The sequence below is a fragment of the Bubalus kerabau genome, chromosome 3, assembly GCF_029407905.1.
Source record: "Bubalus kerabau isolate K-KA32 ecotype Philippines breed swamp buffalo chromosome 3, PCC_UOA_SB_1v2, whole genome shotgun sequence".
Lineage (NCBI taxonomy): Eukaryota > Metazoa > Chordata > Mammalia > Artiodactyla > Bovidae > Bubalus > Bubalus kerabau.
In genome coordinates, this window is record NC_073626.1 from 120,996,274 (window position 1) to 121,019,462 (window position 23,189).

Below are 23,189 nucleotides of genomic sequence, written 5' to 3' on the forward strand. Positions count from 1 at the left end.
ATTAAGTAAATGTGTGAAAAAAATCAAGCTATGAGCAGTGTCAAGTGTGTCTGTTTCTATTTCAACTATTCAATTATTTTCTACTGCTGAGAACCCTGCAGTGGTAAAGAATTCACCTGCCAATGCAGGAGACACAAGAGATGTAAGTTCGATCCCTGAGCTGCAAACATCCCTTGGAGAATAAAATGGCAACCCACTCCAGTATTCTTGCCTGGAAAATCCTCTGGACAGAGGAATCTGGCAAGCTACAGTTCATGGGGTCGCAAAGAGTAGGACACATCTGAGCGACAGAGCACACACACACACATGAGGACCCCAAAGGCTTTCTTACTCAAAGAGAATTCTTCCTCGCCACTGACTCTCCCCCTTGTGTGCCTAACTGAGAAGTGACACTTGTTCCTGAGGAGGGCAGCGATTTCCAGATCCCGCCCAATGCGCACAGACTTCCTGGGAAGATTTTTGGCTGGTAATTTGGTGCTAGTGATATAGAAGTCCAGTTAGTTTAAATAAGGAAATCTGGTGAATTGCCAGATTTGTCCCCAGATGCTCAGCAGCAGCTAAAGGTCAGCTGTGTTATAAAGAGCAAATTAATAATGCTGGCTTTGAACTTGGCTTGTGGCTACAGCACCACTTGTTCTTTTCAGGCAGTCCGGCTTTGCCAGTGGTGCTATTTTCTTAACCTTTGTTTGGAATCTTATTTGACTCTTGGACAATGGCAACCTTTAACTAACCACTAGAAAAAGAAGCCTATTAAATACACCTTGTTCAACCGAAGAGTTAACAATGAATAGTTTCTCCCTCAGCCTGAGGTGAACTTTTTCTGTCTTTCACCTATAAGCTCTTCCTGATCCAAGTCTCCTTTAGCTAGGAAAGGGTCAAAATAGATTTGGTCTTTGGTATACCTAATATTTAACACCATTGAGGGGGCAGTCTCCTCTCTGGATTCCTATCACGTTCAACTTCTTACACTACAGTATTAATTTTTTAAGAATATTTTGTGTTATTTTCTTCTATTGTTTAATAATCTGTTGATCTCCCCAAGTAGGTTGGCAGATTGTCACTTATTTGAAGGTAATAAACTCATCTGAATTCCTTACAATCCTTCCTTCCTTCCTTTCTTTCTCCTTCCATCCATCATCCAATATAAGCTGACATCTGTCCTTGCAATAGACTGAAACTTCAAAAATGTATATGCTCATTAAGACGTTGCAAAAGTTTTACAAAACTGTCTGTTTCAAAGGAACTGCTTTTCCTGATTCAATGACAGTTAATACTCATGAACAATTGCATACAATTTTAAAATTTAAATTAGAGGTGGTTACAAAATTTAATACGGCCTAAACAGTTTATGAATAGTTTTCACTTGCATGATTTCTTTCAAGGCTCACAGATATCATATGCAAATTGGTAATGTCAATTCTGTTGTATATGTGAACAAAGCAAAGCTGTTTTATCTAGGAGACAGAAAAATGGAGATGATTTTTGGGAAGTACTGGCTGCATTAGACAGTGTCCAGTGGCATTATTTGGACACAGGCTGCTATTTCTGTCTGATGTCTAAGAAAATGAAAGCTAAGCTAAGCTAAGCTTGAGTCACACAGGTAAAGTAGATAGACCAGGTTGCTAGATTTTACTCTTTTCTCTCTCTCTATGACAAATACTCTACATTAAACATGGATAATCTGTTGTTAAGTTAGTTTTATATCACACTTTGATATAAAAGTAGTTTTATATCTGTTGATATAAATGTACTGAAAATTAAGATTTGAAATTCTGAAAGTAACTGCAAGATAAAGAAAAGTATTGTCCCACATCCCCCAAATAGTTTCTTAGTCTATTACATTCATAACATCAGTGAATGTAGGTATGTTGCAGACCCCCAGACATCCAGTTCCCCCATTGCATCGATCACAAAAGAGGAGCCCGCCAGAAGGGGAGGCAAGATAAACATCGAGATCCTGGCAAGACCGACAGGGCTGCTTCAGTGCAAACTCCAACCAGAAAATAATTCTACTTATTCTGTTTTGGCTTGTCTACCCTCTCCTTATGTTTTTCTCTTTACCAACGATTCTGGAAAACTTAATGTACATATGACTTTCACTGGTGGACCCAATGTAGTGACTTGTGAACAATGTATGCTCTCATATTGTTTAAACCCTCAATATAATGTTTGTTCCTTTGTAGTGTTACAACGTCCACCTTATCTTATAATGTAACCACTTATTGATATGTTAATTATGGTCTCGCTGTGTTACAACAACTACAAGATTTAATGTGATTGTGATGGTTTGTGGGCCTACTTATTTTAGTAATATCAGCTTTAATAGCTGCAATTGCTTCTGTTACTGTGGCAGCAATATCATTGACTCAACAAGTGCATACTGCCCAATATGTTGATACTGTGTCTAAAAATGTTTCACTAACTCTAGCAACACAGGAAGCTATAGATAGGAAATTAAAGATGAGAGTAGACGCCTTAGAAGAGGCAATAATGCATATTGGGACTGAGTTACAGACTTTAAAAGTGAAAATGGCTCTGTCTTGCCATGCTGATTACTGGTGGATATGCATGACATCTTTAAAGGTAAACGAGACAGATCATAAATGGGAAAAAATTACAAATCATATTTCAGGTGTTTGGAACAGCTCTGACATTGGCCTAGACTTAGGGAAATTTCATAATCAAATACAGACCCTGGAACACTCTCGACTGGATTTTACCACCGCTGGAGGAGCTAATGACTTATTTCACACCTTCTCTAACTTTATTTCTGGAAAAAACATTCTGTCTAATATCCTTGGATACGTCATTGCTGGTGCTTTAATTTTGCTTCTCATAATCATTCTTCCTTGTATTGTCAGGATTCTTCAGCAGAACATTCAGAAGCTCGCGAATGAGCTGCATCTGGCTGTTTTAAGAAATAAAAAAGGGGGAGATGCCGGGAGCCGGCATATTGCATATTGAGTGCAGCACTTTCCACAGCATCATCTTTCAGGATCTGGAATAGCTCAACTAGAATTCTATGCCGGGAGCAGGAGCTCCGCCCATGGCAAAGGTCATGAGGAAGGAGGCTCGGCATATGCAAAGGCAGGATCAAGCTTCAGGAGTCCCCCTGGAAATTCTCGAGCATCTACCCCCAAAACCAGAGTCTGCCTACTTTCTGCTTTGTGCTTTCACCTACACCTCTGACTTTACGGGGGGCTGTCCCCCACTACCTCTCTCTGAAAAGAGAGTTAGCTTACAGCTCCAGTTAATGTCCTGGGTGTGACAGTGTTTGAACCTACAAACTCCTTTGGAAGTCCTCTAGCCTGCCTGAATAGGTTTTTCCGGCCACATGTGATTGTTCAGAGCCTCCCAACTGTGAGAGGCAGGGGATGTTCTAAACTGTCTAAACACAGATTCCTTTGAGTAGTTAAAAGATTGATTAGAAATTGTATTGGTGAAGGGTTTTTCACTTGTTGGGCCAATGTTTGCTGCTAAGTCTCCATACCCCTTACCTACTGTGTCCTTGGCAGTGTATTGATTAATATAATGGGTGTATAGAAATGTAAGTAGTAGCCTCAATGTTTGTAACCTTGGACCCTTGAGTTAATTCTTTTGCTTGTTATAGCCCACCTCACCTTTTCCCTAAAGGAATGCAGCTTTATCCAATGCTTTTTTGGAGGCTGGCACCTGACTTTGAAATAATCACCTTTAGAGAAAAATAAATTTCTTAAAATGTTAACCAGCCTCCTAGCCAGAAGATGATGTAAATCACCTAAACTTTTGCATATGATAAGTTTGAAAGCCTGGCTTCGATTAGGATCAGGAACTGCTGTCCTTGCATGACTCCACCCCTTTCCTCATTATCCTCTATGCACAACTTAAGGTATAAAAACTACTTTGGAAAATAAAGTGCGGGCCTTGTTCACCGAAACTTGGTCTCCCCATGTCGCTCTCTCTCTCAAATTCTGGCTGAGTCTCCATCTGGAGCGCGGAACCTGCCATGCTTGCTAATTATGCCTGGGCTTCTAAGATCCGACCGGGGAGGCCTCAGTGTCTCCTCTCCTTCGGGAGAACGGAAGGACGCCTGCGGCCTACATAAGTGGTGCAAACTTCTTGTCTTGAAGTTTTATTGGTCTCCCACGTAAACCAAGCTACTCAGCCTCTTTTGTCCACTGAATTTTCCTACTGAGCTATCCTCATTCTATTACTCTTTATATCTTTGATAAATATTTAAATAAATAGGTTGCCTACGCTGTCTCTCCTTCGAATATCCTGGATCAGCCGGGGCTGGACCCCGGAATGGGTAGGTCCATCATGTATCAAAAATTGTGCTGGGCATCACAGATATAATGAGAAATAACTAGCTTCACTGCCATCCTCATAGGCAAGAGGATAGTTTGCTAAAATATTGGAACTTTGGGAAAACAATGAAAGATGATGTCTGCAGCCTTCTCAGCTGAAATCACACTCAAAGATGATTGTCTGCCTTGTTAGCTACTCATGCTGACTAATGAATCCCAAAACTTTAGGACTGTTGATCCCAGCTTGTAGATCACTGAGATTCTTTTAGTGGTCTTTAAACAATAAGCATACATTTCCTGAGATGAGCCAACAACTACTCTCCTGGGATGTCTTTTCTCTTTAGATTACAGAGAGAGATAGCTAGTTCATCTTCTAGTTCTCAAATGGCTGGGATGACTCCCTGGAGATTAAAGACCTTATTCTTTACTCTTAAAGCATAAAGCTGACCATAGTTGGTCAGTCCAAATAGTTTGTGAACACTTACTATGTGCCATACCAGTTGTAGGGGGTGCAAAGATTAGTATGTCATGGTTTCACTTGCAGATGAGGTGGAACTCAATTGAGATTGAAACAAGATTTGGTAGGAAGAAGATAATAAAAGTGACCATTGTGTCTTAGGCACTATCTGTTGGATTCATAATTATGAAATATTAGGTCAATCATATATGTTAATAGAGCTTGTAGTTATAGAATTGGAATTTAAAATCAAGATATACTGATGCCAAAGCTGCTAACCAATAATGTATTCACCAAATTTCACTGAGGTTGAGGTGCATCATTTTAATAGTTTCAGAACTGTATTCCTAGGACTTAATCTCTATAGTTGAGATTCTCAGCCTTTACTGTGCACAAGAATCTTCTGGAAGCTTGTTAAAACAAAGATTCTTCAGTACCCAGAAACCCAGTAAGTCTGTGATGGAGCCAAATAATTTGCATTTATACTATCTCAGAAGTGACACTACCATTCTTCGAGTAGCACTGACCTCAGGGATGTTTATCTAACTTTAGCAAACAGCAGAATCACTAGGACAGATTTTAAAAGACATTGTTGGACTGGGCCTTCCATGGAGATTCAGCAGGTCCAGAATGAGGCTAAATACTTTTTATTTCAAGCATGCTTTCAGATGATGTTCAGCAGCATCTAAAGGTCAACTTTAGACTCTGCTGGTTCATGGACTGCACTTAGGGCTAAGGAACTTTCCAACTAGGTAAATGTAAATAACCTAATAAGAAACTCAATTTTGAGAGATGTAAACCCTTTGATCAAAATAAGTATTTTACCTCACTTGGAATTCTCATGGGAAAAGAAGAAAAAAATTGTGTAAAACTGCATATGTGAATGGCATAAATCTGGGAAGCAGTAAGTCCTACAAGTGACAAGTGATAGTGATACATGTGAAAGTGAAAGTCACTCAGTTGTGTCCAACCCTTTGTGACTCCATGGACTAAACAGTCCACAGAATTCTCCAGGCTAGAATACTGAAGTGGGTAGCCTTTCTATTCTCCAGGGGATCTTCCCAACCCAGGGATCAAACCCAGGTCTCCTGCATTGCAGGCAGATTCTATACCAGCTGAGCCACAAGGGAAGAATACTGGGGTGGGTAGCCTATCCCACAAGGCAAGAATACTGGAGTGCGTAGCCTATCCCTTCTATAGTGGATCTTCCTGACCCAGGAATTGAACCAGAGTCTCCTGCATTGCAGGTGGATTCTTTACCAACTGAGCTATGAGGGAAGTAACAATGATACATGAAAAGAAGTTATACATATAGAGGGCAAAGCTAGGCTGCTTGAAAGATACAGTGATGCCTTTAGCTACCTGTTTTCTTAGAGATCAATTTTTTAATAGCTTGTCCATACATTCATTTTAAATATTTAATGTATAAAATTAATTAAAAATCTTTGAATGGTGTAAAATGCCATTAAATGCTATCACTAGAAATTGTGTTCATATAGAGGAAAAAAGTGGGCCTGAGCCAAGCCTGGGGGAGCTCCACAGCTTAGAGTTAAGTCTAAGAAAAAACCAGTAAAAAAAATGGAGAAGTAGCTCATGATGGAGGATAAAAAATTAGGAGAGTGTGGTATCACAGGAAAGACTTTCCTGGGAGGATGTGTTGGTTAATGGTTTAGGTTGCTGCTGAGAATTTGTGTAAAATAATGGAAAAATTGACTGTCTGATTTGGCACCATAAAGACCATGAAGTCATCTCATCTAGGTGTCATGTGAAGCCCCAGTTGGCCTTCTTACAGAACGAAGGTATAATGAGAAACTGGGGTCAAAATCTAAATAATTTGTTGATATGTGTGTCCATGGATTTTGTTTTGAAATATAATTTTAATTAGTGTTTCTATTGTTATAATATCACATTTTTTTATTAGTACAGGTTTATATTACATGTAATACCCAGCATGCATCATGATTTTTCTTTCTTTCTCTCTTTTTTTTTAAGTATTCTATCTTCAAATGATTATTTTTCCAGACTAATTCACAGTAATTTTATCAGATCAAGGGAAGAGTTCTTTTAGAGTTTTGTTTTTTGGGGACTGCTTTAAATTTTTGGTTTAATCTAGGAAGATGAAGATTATTTTTCCATATTGAATCTTGCTTAAGAGCAATTCAGTGATTCCTACATCCTTCAAGTGATCTTAGATGCCCTACAGCAAAGTTATGTGGTTTTCTTTCTTTGGACACTAAAACTGTCTAAAGTCACTTAATATATCTGCTGCTATCATGTACATTTCTAAAACTGTGGCAAAATATGCATAACATGAAACTTACCGCTATAATTTTAAGTGTGCTACTCTCTTTGGTAATAAGAGTGGTACCGCTCTAACTGATATGAAGTGCATTCATACCATTGTGCAGCCTACATTAACATATATCTTTAGAACTTTCTTGTCTTCTCAAACTGAAACTCCATACCCATTAAACAATGACTCCCCACATACAGACAGATATCAAAATGACTCTTTTACAGTTCCATCTTTCGTATTTTACATAAATGATAACAATTACATATTTATATTGTGTGTCAATTAACACAGACAATCTTTATCTTTTGTTTTGCAAATTCTATGTGTGTGTGTGTTAGTGGTTCAATCGTGTCTAACTCTTTGTGAGCCCATGCACTATAGCCTGCCAGGTTCCTCTGTCCATGGGGATTCTCCAGGCAAGAATACTGGAGTGGATTGCCATTTCCTTCTCCAGGGAATCTTCCCAACCCAGGGATTGAAGCTGGGTCTCGTGCATTGCAGGCAGATTGTTTACCATGTGATTGTGGTTTCAGTCTGTCTGCCCTCTGATGCCCTCTCTCAGTGCTTACCATCTTACTTGGTTTTCTCTTACCTTGGATGTGGGGTATGTCTTCACGGCTGCTCCAGCAAAGTGCAGCCACTGCTCCTTACCTTGGACATGAGGTAGCTCCTCCCTGCTGCATCCCCTGACATCAGGCATGGGGTAGCTCCTCCCGGTCACCACCACTGACCTCGCATGTGGGATAGCTCCTCCCAGCCGCCGCCCCTGACCTCGGATGTGGGGTAGCTCCTCACAGCTGCGCTTGTGTGCTGTCTTAGCCGCCCGCGCTGTGGAGCCATCTGAAACAGACGGGTCATGGTGGAGAGGTCTGACAGAATGTGGTCCACTGGAGAAGGGAATGGCAAACCACTTCAGTATCCTTGCCTTGAGAACCCCATGAACAGTATGAAAAGGCAAAAAGATAGGACACTGAAAGATGAACTCCCCAGGTCGGTAGGTGCCCAGTATACTACTGGAGATCTGTGGAGAAATAACTCCAGAAAGAATGAAGGGATGGAGCCAAAGCAAAAGCAACACCCAGTTGTGGATGGGACTGGTGATAGAAGCAGGGTTCAGTGCTGTAAAAAGCAATATTGCATAGGAACCTGGAATGTTAGGTCCATGAATCAAGGCAAATTGGAAGTGGTCAAACAGATGACAAGAGTGAACGTTGACATTCTAGGAATCAGCGAATGAAGATGGACTGGAATGGGTGAATTTAATTCAGATGACCGTTATATCTACTATTGTGAGCAGGAATCCCTTAGAAGAAATGGAGTAGCCATGATGGTCAACAAAAGAGTCTGAAATGCAGTACTTGGATGCAATCTCAAAAATGACAAAATGATCTCTGTTCGTTTCCAAGGCAAACCATTCAGTATCATGGTAATCCAAGTCTATGTCCTAACTAGTAATGCTGAAGAAGCTGAATTTGAACAGTTTTATGAAGACCTACAAGACCTTTTAGAATTAACACCCCCAAAAGATATCCTTTTCATTATAGGGGCCTGGAATGCAAAAGTAGGAAGTCAAGAAACACCTGGAGTAACAGGCAAATTTGGCCTTAGTGTACAGAATGAAGCAGGGCAAAGGCTAATAGAGTTCTGCCAAGAAAATGCACTGGTCATAGCAAACACCCTCTTCCAACAACACAAGAGAAGACCCTATACATGGACATCACCAGATAGTCGAAGCCAAACTCAGATTGATTATATTCTTTGCAGACAAAGATGGAGAAGCTCTATAGAGTCAGCAAAAACAAGACTGGGAGCTGACTGTGGCTCAGGTCATGAACTCCTTATTGCAAAATTCAGACTGAAATTGAAGAAAGTGGAGAAAACCACTAGACCATTTAGGTATGACCTAAATCAAATCCCTTATGACTATACAGTGGAAGTGAGAAAGAAATTTAAGGGACTAGATCTGATAGCGTGCCTGATGAACTATGGAACGAGGTTCATGACATTGTACAGGAGACAGGGATCAAGACCATCCCCAAGAAAAAGAAATGCAAAAAAGCAAAATGGCTGTGTGAGGAGGCCTTACAAATAGCTGTGAAAAAGAAGGGAAACAAAAAGCAAAGGAGAAAAGGAAAGATATACCCATTTGAGTGCAAAGTTCCAAAGAATAGCAAGGAGAGATAAGAAAGCCTTTCTCAGCAATCAATGCAAACAAATAGAGGAAAATAATAGAATGGGAAAGACTAGAGAACTCTTCAAGAAAATTAGATGCCAAGGAAACATTTTATGCAAAGATGGGCTCAATAAAGTACAGAAATTGTAAGGACCTAACAGAAGCAGAGGATATTAAGAAGAGGTGGCAGGAATACACAGAACTCTACAAAAAAGATCTTCACGACCCACATAATCACAATGATGTGATCCCTCTCCTAGAGCCAGAAATCGTGGATGTGAAGTCAAGTGGGCCTTAGGAAGCATCACTATGAACAAAGCTAGTGGAGGTGATGAAATTCCAGTTGAACTATTTCAAATCCTGAAAGATGATGCTGTGAAAATGCTGCACTCAGTATGCCAGCAAATTTGGAAAACTCAGCAGTGGCCACAGGACTGGAAAAGGTCAGTTTTCATTCCAATACCAAAGAAAGGCAATGCCAAAGAATGCTCAAATTACTGCACAATTGCACTCATCTTACACTCTAGCAAAGTAATGCTCAAAATTCTCCAAGCCAGGCTTCAGCAGTGCATGAATCATGAAATTCTAGATATTCAAGCTGGTTTTAGAAAAGGCAGAGGAACCTGAGATCAAATTGCCAACATCTGCTGGATCGTCGAAAAGACAAGAGAGTTCCATAAAAACATCTATTTCTGCTTTATTGACTATGCCAAAGCCGTTGACTGTGTGGATCACAATAAACTGTGGAAAATTCTTTAAGAGATGGGAATACCAGACCACCTGACCTGCCTCTTGAGAAATCTGTGTGCAGGTCTGGAAGCAACAGTTAGAACTGGACATGGAACAACAGACTGGTTCCAAAGAATGTTTTTGCTGGACATAGATTTTTTGTGGTTGATAGTTTTTTCTTTTAGTCCTTGAAATATATTATCCCACTGTTTCTGGCCTGCAAATTTTCTGCTGAGAAAACCATTGCTATTGCTTATAGAGCATATTTCTAATAGCTGTTTTAAAGTCTCTTGTAGTAAGTCCAGAACCTGTTATTTTACAGTTAATTTCTAGAGATATATTTTGTTCTCTGACTGGACCATGTTTTCCTTTTTCTTTTTCTGTAAGCCTGTGGTCTTTTGTTTAAAACTGGGCATTTTAATAAATAGCCACTTCTTCCAGTCATTAGAGACTGGATTTTTGCAGAGGAAGATGTTCTCTAATCAGTTCAGCAGGAAACCTCAACATATTTTCAGGTCTTTTTTTGCATTTGTCTTCCCTAGACCTGTGTGTCCATGTCCCCCACCCTACATTCTCCCTTCCCCACTTCCCACAATTTCTCAGTATACATGGTTCTTTTAAAATGTCTTGATTTCTCTAAGGGTTTCACCCTAGCTTTTTCTTAAATTGTTGAATATTATAGTTTATTTCTAAGCAGATAATCTCTTTTCCTCAAATTCTGTTTGTCTACAGACCTCCTGCAGTTTTCATTCACCATGGAAGTCTCTGTGGCCTTCCATGCCTTCGACTTGAGATCTAAGCTATTGCTGCTACTTCTATCAGGCAAGACAGAAACCAGTCCCTCAGGTAGCACACAGATAGGCGAGAGCATGCAAACAACTCCCACTCAGTTCTTCCATCTGAAGAAAGGAACTGGGAATTGAGTCCCTTCCTCCTGAGCATACTGTACTATGCCAGCGAGGGTAATAGGGCATTCAGACATGCCATGACATATCTCGCCTTTTTAAGTATGGCTTTTTCATGGTTGGATATTTGCTTGGTTGCTACAGATCCTTAGCTGGTTTAGAGTTCCTATAATGCTATTTTAATCAGTCCATTGTTATTTACTTGGTGTTTCCATGAAGGCCGGGAGCATCCTAGTCTGCCATCTTGCTGATAGCAGATTTGTTTGTTTGCTTTTTTAATTGATGTTTTACAGTTTTACTTGTGGTTTTGAAGTCTAAACAGGTTCAGAATCTTAGGAGATCTGCCAAACCTATAAATCATGATATTGTGAAAATATTACTGAAAAACACATTGCTGATAGCTGTCATGTTTGTTTTGTTTCTAATTTAATGGTGAACCATGTAGAAGTGTGTCACAAACAAACATAATTATCAGGGAGTGATGAATGCCAAATTGCAATTGGGATAATTGCTACTTCTTTTATAAACAAATTAATGGTGAACAAATAAAACCAAATGAGAATGTTTTTAAAAGAATAAAGCAAATAGCAATAAAGACTCTTGCCTTGTATTTCTAATATTTCCAGGTGATGATGCTGGGGTCTGTAGGTCACACTATGAGTAGCACTAGCTCAACACTGCCTCATGTACACTGGTAACACGAAGCTGTAACAGATATAATTTTTAAAAAATATATATAACTTGTGTTCATTTACCAAAACTGTGCACTTCACTTGACATAGTCTTTTAATTGGAGATGGATGATAAATTAGAAACTTGTGAATGTCTGCAAGCATAATGGGCAATTTTAAGAAGTGGTAGGTATTATCAGCATTAAATTACAAATTAAGTATGAAAAATAATTTCTACAGTTATATTTTCATTACTAATATTCATTACTAATATTATCACCAACTCCTGGAGCCTACTCAAACTCATGTCCACTGAGTCAGTGACATATTTATTATATACATTTATATTCTTTTGGGACTTTCCAGGTGGATGAGTGGTAAAGAATCTGCATGCTAATGCAGAAGATGCACGTTTGATCCCTCGGTCAGAAAAATCACCTGGAGAAGGAAATAGCAATCCACTCCAGTATTCTTGCCTGGAAAACCAATGGGTAGAGGAGCCTGGCAGGCTACAGTCCCTGGGGTAGTAAAGGGTCAGAAGTGACTTGGCAATTGAGCATACCCATACATTTATATTCCTTTTTCTTAATTTTTAGGAAGTTGGCTTTGCTGCTTTAGCTTTTTTCCTTGTTTTGCACAAAGAAATTATATATCAGTCAGTACAGTTGCTCAATCATGTCGAACTCTCAGTGATCCCATGGACTGCAGCAAGCCAGGCCTCCCTGTCCATCACCAGCTCCCGGAGTTTACTCAAACTCATGTCCATCACATCTGTGATGCCATCCAATCATCTCATACTCTGTCGTCCCCTTCTCCTCCAGCCTTCAATATTTCCCAGCATCAGGGTCTTTTCAAATCAGTCAGCTCTTTGCATTAGGTGGCTAATGTATTGGAGTTTCAGCTTCAGCATCAGTCCTTCCAATGAATATTCAGGACTGATTTCCTTCAGGATGGACTGATTGGATCTCCTTGCAGTCCAAGGGACTCTCAAGAGTCTTCTCCAACACCACAGTTCAAAAGCATTAATTCTTAGGTGCTCAGCTTTCTTTATAGTCCAACTAACATATCCATACATAACTACTGGGAAAACCATAGCTTTGATGAGATGGACCTTTGTTGGCAAAATAATGTCTCTGCTTTTCAATATGCTGTCTAGATTGGTCATAACTTTTCTTCCAAGGAGCTAGCATCTTTTAGTTTCATGGCTGCAGTCACCATCTGTAGTGATTTTGGAGCCCAAAAAAATAAAGTCTGACACTGTTTCCAGTTTCTCCATCTGTTTCCCATGAAGTGATGGGACCAGATGCCATGATCTTAGTTTTCTGTATGTTGAACTTTTAGCCAACTTTTTCACTCTCCTCTTTCACTTTCATCAAGAGGCTTTTTAGTTCCTCTTCACTTTCTGCCATAAGGGTGATGTCATCTGCATATCTGAGGTTCTTGATATTTCTCCCAGCAATCTTGATTCCAGCTTGTGCTTCTTTCAGCCCACCGTTTCTCATGATGTACTCTGCATATAAGTTACATAAGCAGGGTGACAATATACAGCCTTGACGTACTCCTTTTCCTATTTGGAACCAGTCTGTTGTTCCATGTCCAGTTCTAACTGTTCATTCCTGACCTGCATATAGGTTTCTCAAGAGGCAGGTCAGGTGGTCTGGTATTCCCATCTCTTGCAGAATTTTCCACAGTTTCTTGTGATCCACACAGTCAAAGGCTTTGGCATAGTCAATAAAGCAGAACTAGATGTTTTTCTGGAACTCTCTTGCTTTTTTGATGATCAAGCAGATGTTGGCAATTTGATCTCAGGTTCCTCTGCCTTTTCTAAAACCAGCTTGAACATCTGGAAGTTCATGGTTCATGCACTGCTGAAGCCTGGCTTGGAGAATTTTGAGCATTAATTTACTAGTGTATGAGATGAGTGCAATTGTGTGGTAGTTTGAGCGTTCTTTGGCATTGCCTTTCTTTGGGATTGGGATGAAAACTGACCTTTTCCAGTCCTGTGGCCACTGCTGAGTTTTCCAAATTTGCTGGCATATTGAGTACAGCATCTTCACAGCATCATCGTGGCTTTAGACAATTATTATTCTAGACTGTCACATTTGCACTTAATTCTTTAGATAACATAAAGACATTAAAAGGCTTTGTGGAATAAAGTGATGTAAATGAAACCAATATTGAGAAATATTATAATGGTAATGAATTTAAGATGGATGAAAAGAGGGAATGAGAGTAAGAGTTTATTAACTCTGCTTTCCTAAGCAGGGACTTGAAGATGCCTTAGGGAGTGATGGGTCATTTTTAGAGGAGCCTGACATTCATATGTGTATCTCTTTATAAACACCAGATAAATATTTTTTACTCAAATATGTTTTACAATTTTTAAAATGGTATATATTTTTTTACTATGCCATTATGGAAAATATGAATTTATTTGAAAGCATTACAGAATTCTGAAGAGTGTTTATAAAACTGTGAATTTTTCAAATATGTAGAGGCTCAAATTATTCCTTGATTTATTGGTTTATGGACTGCTTCAAGAAATATTTACTTCTAGAACAGCATATTATTGGGTGAGCATGGTTTCTGAACTTGGACTTTTATGGGTTGGAACTTGAGATATTCTACTCATTAACAGTGAATGTAATTGTTATTGATCTCTCTAAATCTCATTTTTTGATGTGCAAATTTGTCAAAATAATAGTACCTTTACTTATTTATTGTGAGGATTTTATGAGATTGTGATTATAAAGTGTCTAGTACAGTACCCAAACACATAAGATATCTATTATTGCTGTTAGACAGTGTTTGGTAGGCATTATAGTTATATCATGTTCATAAACCAAAAAACTCACTCTGAAGTCATTTTTCTAGTTATTTGCCTTCAGTTTCAGTGAGTGAATCAAAATCAGAATCAATAGATATAAAATTGTAATTTCCTCTTGATTCCTTTGACAGTTAAAGTGAAGTCGCTCAGTCATGTCTGACTCTTTGCGACCCCATGGGCTGTAGCCTACCAGGCTCCTCTGTCCACGGGATTTTCCAGGCAAGAGTACTGGAATGGGTTGCCATTTCCTTCTCAAGATTCCTTTATTGGACTGAACAGTCGGTTATAATTGCTTACAGTTACTCTTTTTCCCTTTTCCTACACATCCTCTTGAGTTAATAAATGTGGCAGTGCTTGTGATTGTTGGCCAAGATACTCACTTCTTATTGTTTGTTGCCCCTTTTTTTATTGTCTTAGTTCTTGAGATGAGTATTTCACAACTTTTTGCCCATCTTAGCCTTCTTTTCGGGGCTTCCCAGGTGGTGCTAGTGGAAAGAACTTACTTGCCAATGCAGGAGAAGTAAGAGATGTGGGCTCGATTCCTGAGTTGGGTAGATCCCGTGGAGGAGAGTATGACAACCCACTTCAGTATTCTTGCCTGGAGATCCCATGGACAGAGAGCCTGGTGGGCTACAGTCCATAGAGTTGCAAAGACTCAGGGTCTGAAGTGACTTAGCATGCATACATGCTCAGGGTTCTATTAATACATAGAGCATTGCATCTCTGATCTGTCACTCTTACTTCAGAGGAGTCTTAACTGACTTGTACATGTGAGCTCGGTTGTGACCGACTCCTTGTAACCTCATGGACTGTGTAGCCCATCAGGCTTCTCTGTCCAGGCAAGAATACTGGGGTAGATTGAACCTGTCTCTCCTGCACTGTCAGATGGATTCTTAACAACTAAGCCACCTGGGAAGCCCTGTGAGTAGTCTTAAGTAGAACCTTCATATGGAAAATAACTGTTCATCACATCACACAGATTCTAACAAAGAAATTGACCTATCAACCTTCAGTCACATTGCATTCCAGAAAAGTGTTTCTGGTCTGGGACAACTATTACTTGTCTTTTTTTTTTTTAATTTCTTTATTTTTGGTTGTTCTGGGTCTTTCTTTGCTGCTGCACAGGTTTTTCTCTAGTTGTGGTGAGCGGGGACTGCTCTCTAGTTGTAATGCACAGGCTTCTCATTGCAGTGGCTTCTCTTGTTGTGGAGCATGGGCCCTAGAGCACAGACTCGGTAGTGGTGCCACACCAATTTAGTTGCTCCGTGGTATGCGGGACCTTCTTGGAGCAGGGATCAAACCCATGTGTCCTCCATTGGCAAGAAGATTCTTTACCACTGAGCAACCAGGGAAACTGTATTGTTTGTCTTGATGTTGCTGCTGCTGCTGCTGCTAAGTCGCTTCAGTCGTGTCCGACTCTGCGCAACCCCATAGATGGCCTCCCGCCAGGCTCCCCCATCCCTGGGATTCTCCAGGCAAGAACACTGGAGTGGGTTGACATTTCCTTCTCCAATGCATGAAAGTGAAAGTGAAGTCGCTCAGTCGTGTCCGTCTCTTAGTGACCCCATGGACTGCAGCCTACCAGGCTCCTCTGCCCATGGGATTTTCCAGGAAGAGTGCTGGAGTGGGGTGCCATTGCCTTCTCTGCTTAATGTTGTTACTTTAATGCTAATGATTTGATAATCTACTGTCTCAACTTATATGGAATAAGTTTATAAATGGAAATTCTAGCCAAAATGCTGGAGGGATAGAGGTATTGAACAATAAGCATTAATAAGCATGAACAAGAGGTGTGGTGTGAACCATTTCAGAAAAAGGAGTGAGATTGACTTCTGCTGGATTTGGTTCATCAGAATGAAAGATAAACCTAAATGTACTGATCTGAGAAGGGGTAAACGTTAAGAAAACACCCTCTATGCATGGTTTATTCTAGCATTTATTTAGGACCTAGTTTTTAAGTCCAAAGAGTTTATGGCAGAATTGACTGCCACTGTCACTATGTGAAAATTGGCTTCAGTGCTTTAAACTGTGAGTCACAATAACCCATTTATAGTTTGTCAAATGTTTATATCATATTTTACTTATCTTTTTTAAAGAAAGACTGGGGCTTCTTGGATGATTTGTGTATACACAGTGAACTGGAAACCTTTATGTTTTTTTTTCATTTGTCCCCAAATAATTTGACTATTTTTCAATAAAGAAGGTTTTATTGGGAATGGAGTAAAAGAAATTGGGGATTGGGGTAGAGAGAAAGAAATAAGAAACTTAGTGTTTTATAAACTTTATTGTAAAGAAAATCTGGCATGTATTTCAAGTCAAGGTAGTCTGTGCTTTACTTTGGTGAATGATGCTAGAAAGTCAACAGAATGGAAGACAGATCTGAAAATTGAAAAGTTTTACTGTGCATATAGTAAAAGATGCTCAAGTTCCTCCTTCTCTATCAGTCATACCTCCTTGCCAATATCATGCATGCTGCCCAGGGAGAAGATGTTGTTATCTATTGCTATGGAAGCAATTGGTTAATTTAGTTACTCCATCCTCTTGATTTTTATGAGTGGTGGGAGAACTGTTAAAAGAGGACTTTTTATGTTGACTAATGTGCACCGCTCTGCATTAAGGGGTGATTTTGAATTATTTTCCCATCACTAATCTTTTTTTCCCCTTTACCAGTTAAAAAGTAGTCTATAGTGCTCTAGGAATATTAATATTTAAATCCTCATTGTAGGGTCCATTGTAGCAAGAAAAATGTAAATAGGCACACTTTATTTCCATATTATTTTGCAGAGTATTTTGGCAATCATTCTAGTGTTTATAGTCAATGTATTTTAATGCCATCCACATTTTGGACAGCAGGCATAAAGCTCTGCTGGTTTATCTCTTGGAGAAGTAAGGTTGCCCCTCATAAGATAGACATTTATAATATATGCACCTTTGAATAATTAAATGAGCCACCGAAGAGGAAATGGATTCTAATCAGTTTTCAAACTGTGATTCTTCCATGCACTGAATCATTCCTTTATGAATACATTTCTCTTGGAGCATGTATAATTATGAAACTTCTTTTTTTTCTCTCTCTGTAGGAACTGGGAAGTAACAGCCCTCCACAGAGAAACTGGAAGGGAATTGCTATTGCCCTGCTGGTGATTTTAGTTGTATGCTCACTCATCACTATGTCAGTCATCCTCTTAACCCCAGGTAATCTGTCTTTATTACTCTCTTATGGTGGTATTGTGGATGATAATTTCACATTGAAATATCTAAAGAGGACAATCTTATATGGTATCTTAGGACACATTAACATTGGTTGGAATAAAAAAATGCGTAACCAGACATTTTGCAAATGGCACAGTCATTTTGTGGTTTAAATATCATGCAAGATATTTTGGGGACATTGGAATATAAAATATATATGTATATATATATGGAATGCTAAGGAGATCTTTGGTCTTTATTGCTACTTAGAGACTTATTATGATTGTTACTTCAATAAATGTGGAGCATATTTGACTTTTATTGCAAATGGAGATGAGGGAGTAGAGTCTGGAAGTTTCCATATGTAGGAGATAGCCCAACTGTATTGATGGTGGGAAGGGAGGATTTCATGTACAAAGAGATTTAGATCAAAAGAAAATGAGCTAAGCCTCTAAGTGTGATACCTCAAATTTCTTCCTCTCTTCTTTCTCTGTCGTTTTTACATTCCCAGTTTCTGTCTAAAAATACTCTCCAAACTGCTCCTGCATTACTCTTTAAATTTTGTTCTTTATATTAAATGGTTGAATTCTATTATGTAAATTATCAGTATGTTTAATTCTTCACTGGGACTTATTTCAGTACTTGGAATTTTACTGCTCTTTGGTAGGTGCTATTACAGAAGGCAGAGAAAGGCTGCTCACATTTTAAACTCACAAACTGCCTTCCAGGAACAAAAAAAAAAAAATTGTCATGCTGCTACAACCCACCCAACTAGCTTGCTCAAAGACTGGTCACTGTATAAGGTTCAGCATTATTAAAAAAAAATCATTTCTTATACCTATAACTAGTCCAAAAATAGATAAAGCTAGTCCAAATTATGCAGTTACAGCCTGTTGTTAAAGACTATGTATTTATAACTTCACTTCCTGTCCCAGTTTTGTTATTTACAAACCCTTTAAAAATGTTGAATTTATTTCCTCATGTACAATATTTGATTAACAAAATGACCTCTTTCACAGGTTCATTTAGTCAACTAATTATTGTGGCTAATTATACAAATTGCAGTATCCATTGTTCCAAATGTGTAGATTTCCAAAAATTTAGTTCATAGTTGTTATTTAACATATGAAGAGCTGGAGAAAGAATTTGAGGGAATCAGGAAAGAGGAAAGAGGAGGGAAAGAGAATTTTAAACAAAGATAGAAAAAACATTCCTGATAAGAACTGGCTTATCTATCATTCTCCTTAGGAATTGTCTCTTACAGCCTCATTTGTGCATCTGCAAGACAGTGTAATGAGTGGTGTGATGGCTATGAGTTGTTGCCAGTTGCCAAAAATGTTTGTTAAAGGAAAATGAGCTTATGTTCAGTGCAGTGTTTCACTTAAACATAGAAATTTTGACATAATTATTAAAAACTGAATAACATGCTTTAACTGCTTCTATTGGTGACTGTTAACCAGATGGAAGAAATTAGTTTCATAAAATGCCTCTGTGTTTCTCTTGAATATTTTTCTGTCTGAGTCTAGTATCCTTTTCCTAGTTGTTGACTCTTTGAGGCCACAGTGATACTTTGGTGTCTTTGGGAGATTGGTATAACAAAGACCTATAGAGTTGGTTACTCACTCTGCACAACCCTTTCCAACTTGCCCCAGTAATAAAAATACAGGATAGTTGCATTCATTTTGTCATGCACTTATTCATTTATTAAAGCAAGAGTTTACATAAGATACACTTTGGTTTGAATTCTGGATCTATCAGAACTAGTTTTGTGAAATTGGCTAATAGTTTAACCTTGTCTTTAACTTCACTCATCTGTATTATGGAAGCAACTCATAATGGCAACTTTACATTGTTGTTACTAACCAAGGTTCTTGACCTCATTAAGATATAGAAATTGATAAGAAGCCAGACAAAAAATTCAGGCAAGGCTTTACTGGGGCCCCTGCTATAGCAGAGAGGAGCAAAAAACAAGCAACAGGTTCCCTTTCTTGCTCATTTGCTCCCCAAGGGGGACACACTGGTTCTTTATATGGGATGACAGTCTCAGGTCCAGGGCTTGGCTCAGAGGGGTGACTTAGGTGTTCTGCCCACCCCTTTGGTGGTGCTGTGTGCAGGGGATATGCACAGTACCCTCTTCTTGCACTTCTTCAGAAGTGCAGTTGGGATCTTTGATGTTTTTGTATCTTGTTGTCTGTGGTTTGTCCAAACTGGGCATGCACACAGTTATTTTCAGTCCCTTATAGTTTTTTTGTATTTTGTTGCTTGAGAAGACGTTGGTCCATGTGTAAGCACTGCAGTAAAGGGTATTGGGTCCCAGGTCTTAGCCTGTCTCAGTGTTACCTCTCAGGGATAAATGAGCTAATAAAATTGAGGTGTTTGGTATAGTGTGTAGAACTACTGCTACCATTTGTTTTATTATTTTTATTGTTAAGTACTTATTGACCACCAGACACAATGCAAAACACTGTGTTACATGAGGGAGACTGCTAAGAAAAAGTATAAAGTCTTTTAGGAGTATAGATCTTCTCTGATTTCAATGTTAAGTTTTGGCATGTGGAAAAATGCCAAATATTTAATCTGGAGTCAGTCTCTTAGTGTTCTGTTCATTCATTTATTCATACATCAATAGATGATAATGGAGTTCTTACAACTTTCTAGGTACTATAGTAGTTGGTCTGTTTCCTGCTTTGTATCTTACCTTTATATCTTCCAATCTCCTTTTTCCACAACTACACATGAGCAAAACAACCACACATCCCCAACTCAGAGTTAATTTCATATGAGATTAATTATACAAATGGAAGTGGAAATTATTTTTTACATTGATAATGTACTAAATTTGTTTTCCCTGGAGAAGGAAATGGCAGCCCACTCCAGTATTCTTGCCTGGAGAACTCCATGAACAGAGGAGCCTGGTGGGCTACAGTCCATGGGGTTGCAAAGAGTCAGACACGACTGTGCTAACACACACACACAAACACACAAATTTGTTTACCACATGTTCGAATATGTTTGCATTGCACTGTTATTTTTGGCAGGGATGTTATGAAATGAAAAATAGAAGTCAGTATACTAGAGTGGAAAAAGTATTATTACAGAAACAACCTGTGTTCTATACTCTGTATAAATTCAGTGTCACCGGAATTGGAGGATTATGCAAACTGATGAAGCAGATAAATGAAATCATGGTGGTTAGGAATTTTGCTTGAGTTGTGAGTAAGCAAATACTATCCTGGCTACATGACCATCGTGGTGGGCTCACACCAAACAGCAGAGTGAAATATAAGGTCAGAAGATTTATTAGTTTGTGGCCTGAGTCCTAAGCCTGGAAGTACTCCCATAAGTTATCTAGTCTTGTCTCCCTCATTAGACAGGAAACAAACAAGCAAAAACCAAACAAAACTGAGTTTGTTTGTTTGTTTTTTTTTAAACTCTGGTTCTGAGGGCTAGCATGTTCATTGAGACCATTAGTGTGGACGTTTGATTTCACGCATGTATGCTTGAGTTTATCTGTGATCAGACTAGTGCTCTGATTACACAGAACCTTCCTCTTTTTAATCTCAGCAGTGCTACAACAGACCAGCAAGGGAAAACCTGTGACTGAGGGAATAATGTGCTACACTCCCCTCTAATCTTCACTTTGTTCACAAATACGTCCTGAAGGCTCAGCTTTCTATTAGTCAGTCAGACAGATGGCAACTTTCAACCAGGAAGAGGAATCCACTCAGGAGGGGAAGCTTCTGATTGTGACATTATTCATCAGGACACCTGACTTTTTAGAATAAAGGACTGACTCTAGAACAATCCATCCAGCAAGGGTGGAGGTCAGAAATCCATTTGCCTTTTATAGCTCTATGACCTTGGGCAAGTCACTTACCTTCTTTTGTTACTGGGGAGAACAAAATCTGACTCCATATTTAATCTGCTTCTTTTGCTTTAACCTTTGTTTTACATTACTTTTGTTCACTAAAAGGATAATGTTTATACATAATATCATGTCTCAGCCTGCCTCTCTGCCTGAATGGTAAACTAAAGTGCCTTTGTTCAGGATCCTGTCCACATGTGGTTATCCACAGGAAGGTACGCTTCCCTGGTGGCTCAGAGGTTAAAGCGTCTGCCTGCAATGCAGGAGACCCGGGTTCGATCCCTGGGTTGAGAAGATCCCCTAGAAAAGGAAATGGCAACCCACTCCAGTACTCTTGCCTGGAGAATCCCATGGAGGGAAGAGCCTGGTAGGCTGCAGTCCACGGGGTTGCAAAGAGTCGGACACGACTGAGCTACTTCACGTCACTTCTCCTTGAGGTTACCATTCCAAGAGATATTTCCAAGATTAATGATCTTTTGACTTTACTTCCTCACATTCACCCCCCACCCCACCCTGTTCTATAAAAGAACCTGGCATCCAGAACTTGATAAGATGGGTTTTTTTTTTTTTTTTTTTTGTGGAGTAACTTGTCTACCATCCTCTCAGTTGGCCAGCCTTCCAAATAAAGTCTTAATCTTTTCCTCAACACCTCATCCCTTGGTTAATTGACCTGTCATGTAGTGAGGAGAGCCAGATTGGACTCGGTGACACTGTGATAGCAAGTGTTTTCTTGACAAAAGGGGCATCTTTGTTTTGCCAAAATTTGAAGTGATTTCTTGAAGTTCATTACAGTCCTAGTATTTATGATCTAATAAAACAACAGTAATAATAGTGACTTGCTTAGTAACAGACTAAATCTGGTAAGCTCTCTCACTGACCCTTCCTACACTGGAAATATATTTAATTGTTTTGAGGGGTAGATGGAGGAGAAAGCATACAAGGAATTATCTAGTCTAAGAAATGATTTAGAAACTGTTGTGCTCAAAATAGGATCACATTTTGCAGGTTAATGCTAAGACATGCAAGCCTATAACCAGAGAAACACATGTTCATTGTAATTTTGGTTTGATTGCAAATTTTATTACAGAAGTAATTCAACACAGGTGTCTTAATTTCCAAGATTGTCAGCAACTTCCCTGTCTTGTGAAAAGAAATCCTAATTATTTTTGAAGAGTGGGTTAACCATTTAAGTGTGTCTTTAATAAGTAACTATTTCTGAAACCAACTTTTCATTTTTTTTTTCTGATTAAAGGGTATAATTACTTGGATATGTTGATTAAGCCCACATATCTTTTTGTTTGCACTGAAGTCACTAATAAAAAAAAGAATAGGTAACAATAAGATCAATAATTTGGCTTCTCAGGTGGTGCTAGTGATAAAGAACTTGCCTCCAGTGCAGGAGACTTAAGAGATGTGGGTTTGATCCCTAGGTCAGGAAGATCCCCTGGAGGGGTATGACAACCCACTCCAGAGCTCCTAGAGAATCCCATGGACAGAGAGACCTGGAGGACTATGGTCCATAGGGTCGCAGAGAGTTAGACATGACTGAAGCGACTTAACAAGCACACAAGATCAATAATTATACTCTAAAATATATGGGTGCACATTCATGCTTAAAGTCCTGGAAACCAGTTTTAGGTAGCTATACATTTACTCTACAGTCTCATATTTATATTTAATATGCAGAATGACAGTGAACATGGTTAGGAAATGTTTCACACAGGAAAGTTACCCATTTTGACCTGTTTTGAAAAATAGAGAAATGTACTTTATGAATTAGAATGTATT

At 39.0% G+C, this 23,189-nt stretch overlaps 1 protein-coding gene across 1 annotated transcript in view; it reads left to right on the forward strand.

Moving 5' to 3' along the window:
* DPP10 (dipeptidyl peptidase like 10) overlaps positions 1 to 23,189 on the forward strand; it is an 802,980-nt gene that overhangs the window by 170,715 nt on the left and 609,076 nt on the right. The window contains exon 2 of the mRNA XM_055572870.1: positions 17,425 to 17,539. Coding sequence (XP_055428845.1) covers positions 17,425 to 17,539 — 115 coding nt within the window. The remainder of the gene's footprint in view (positions 1 to 17,424; positions 17,540 to 23,189) is intronic.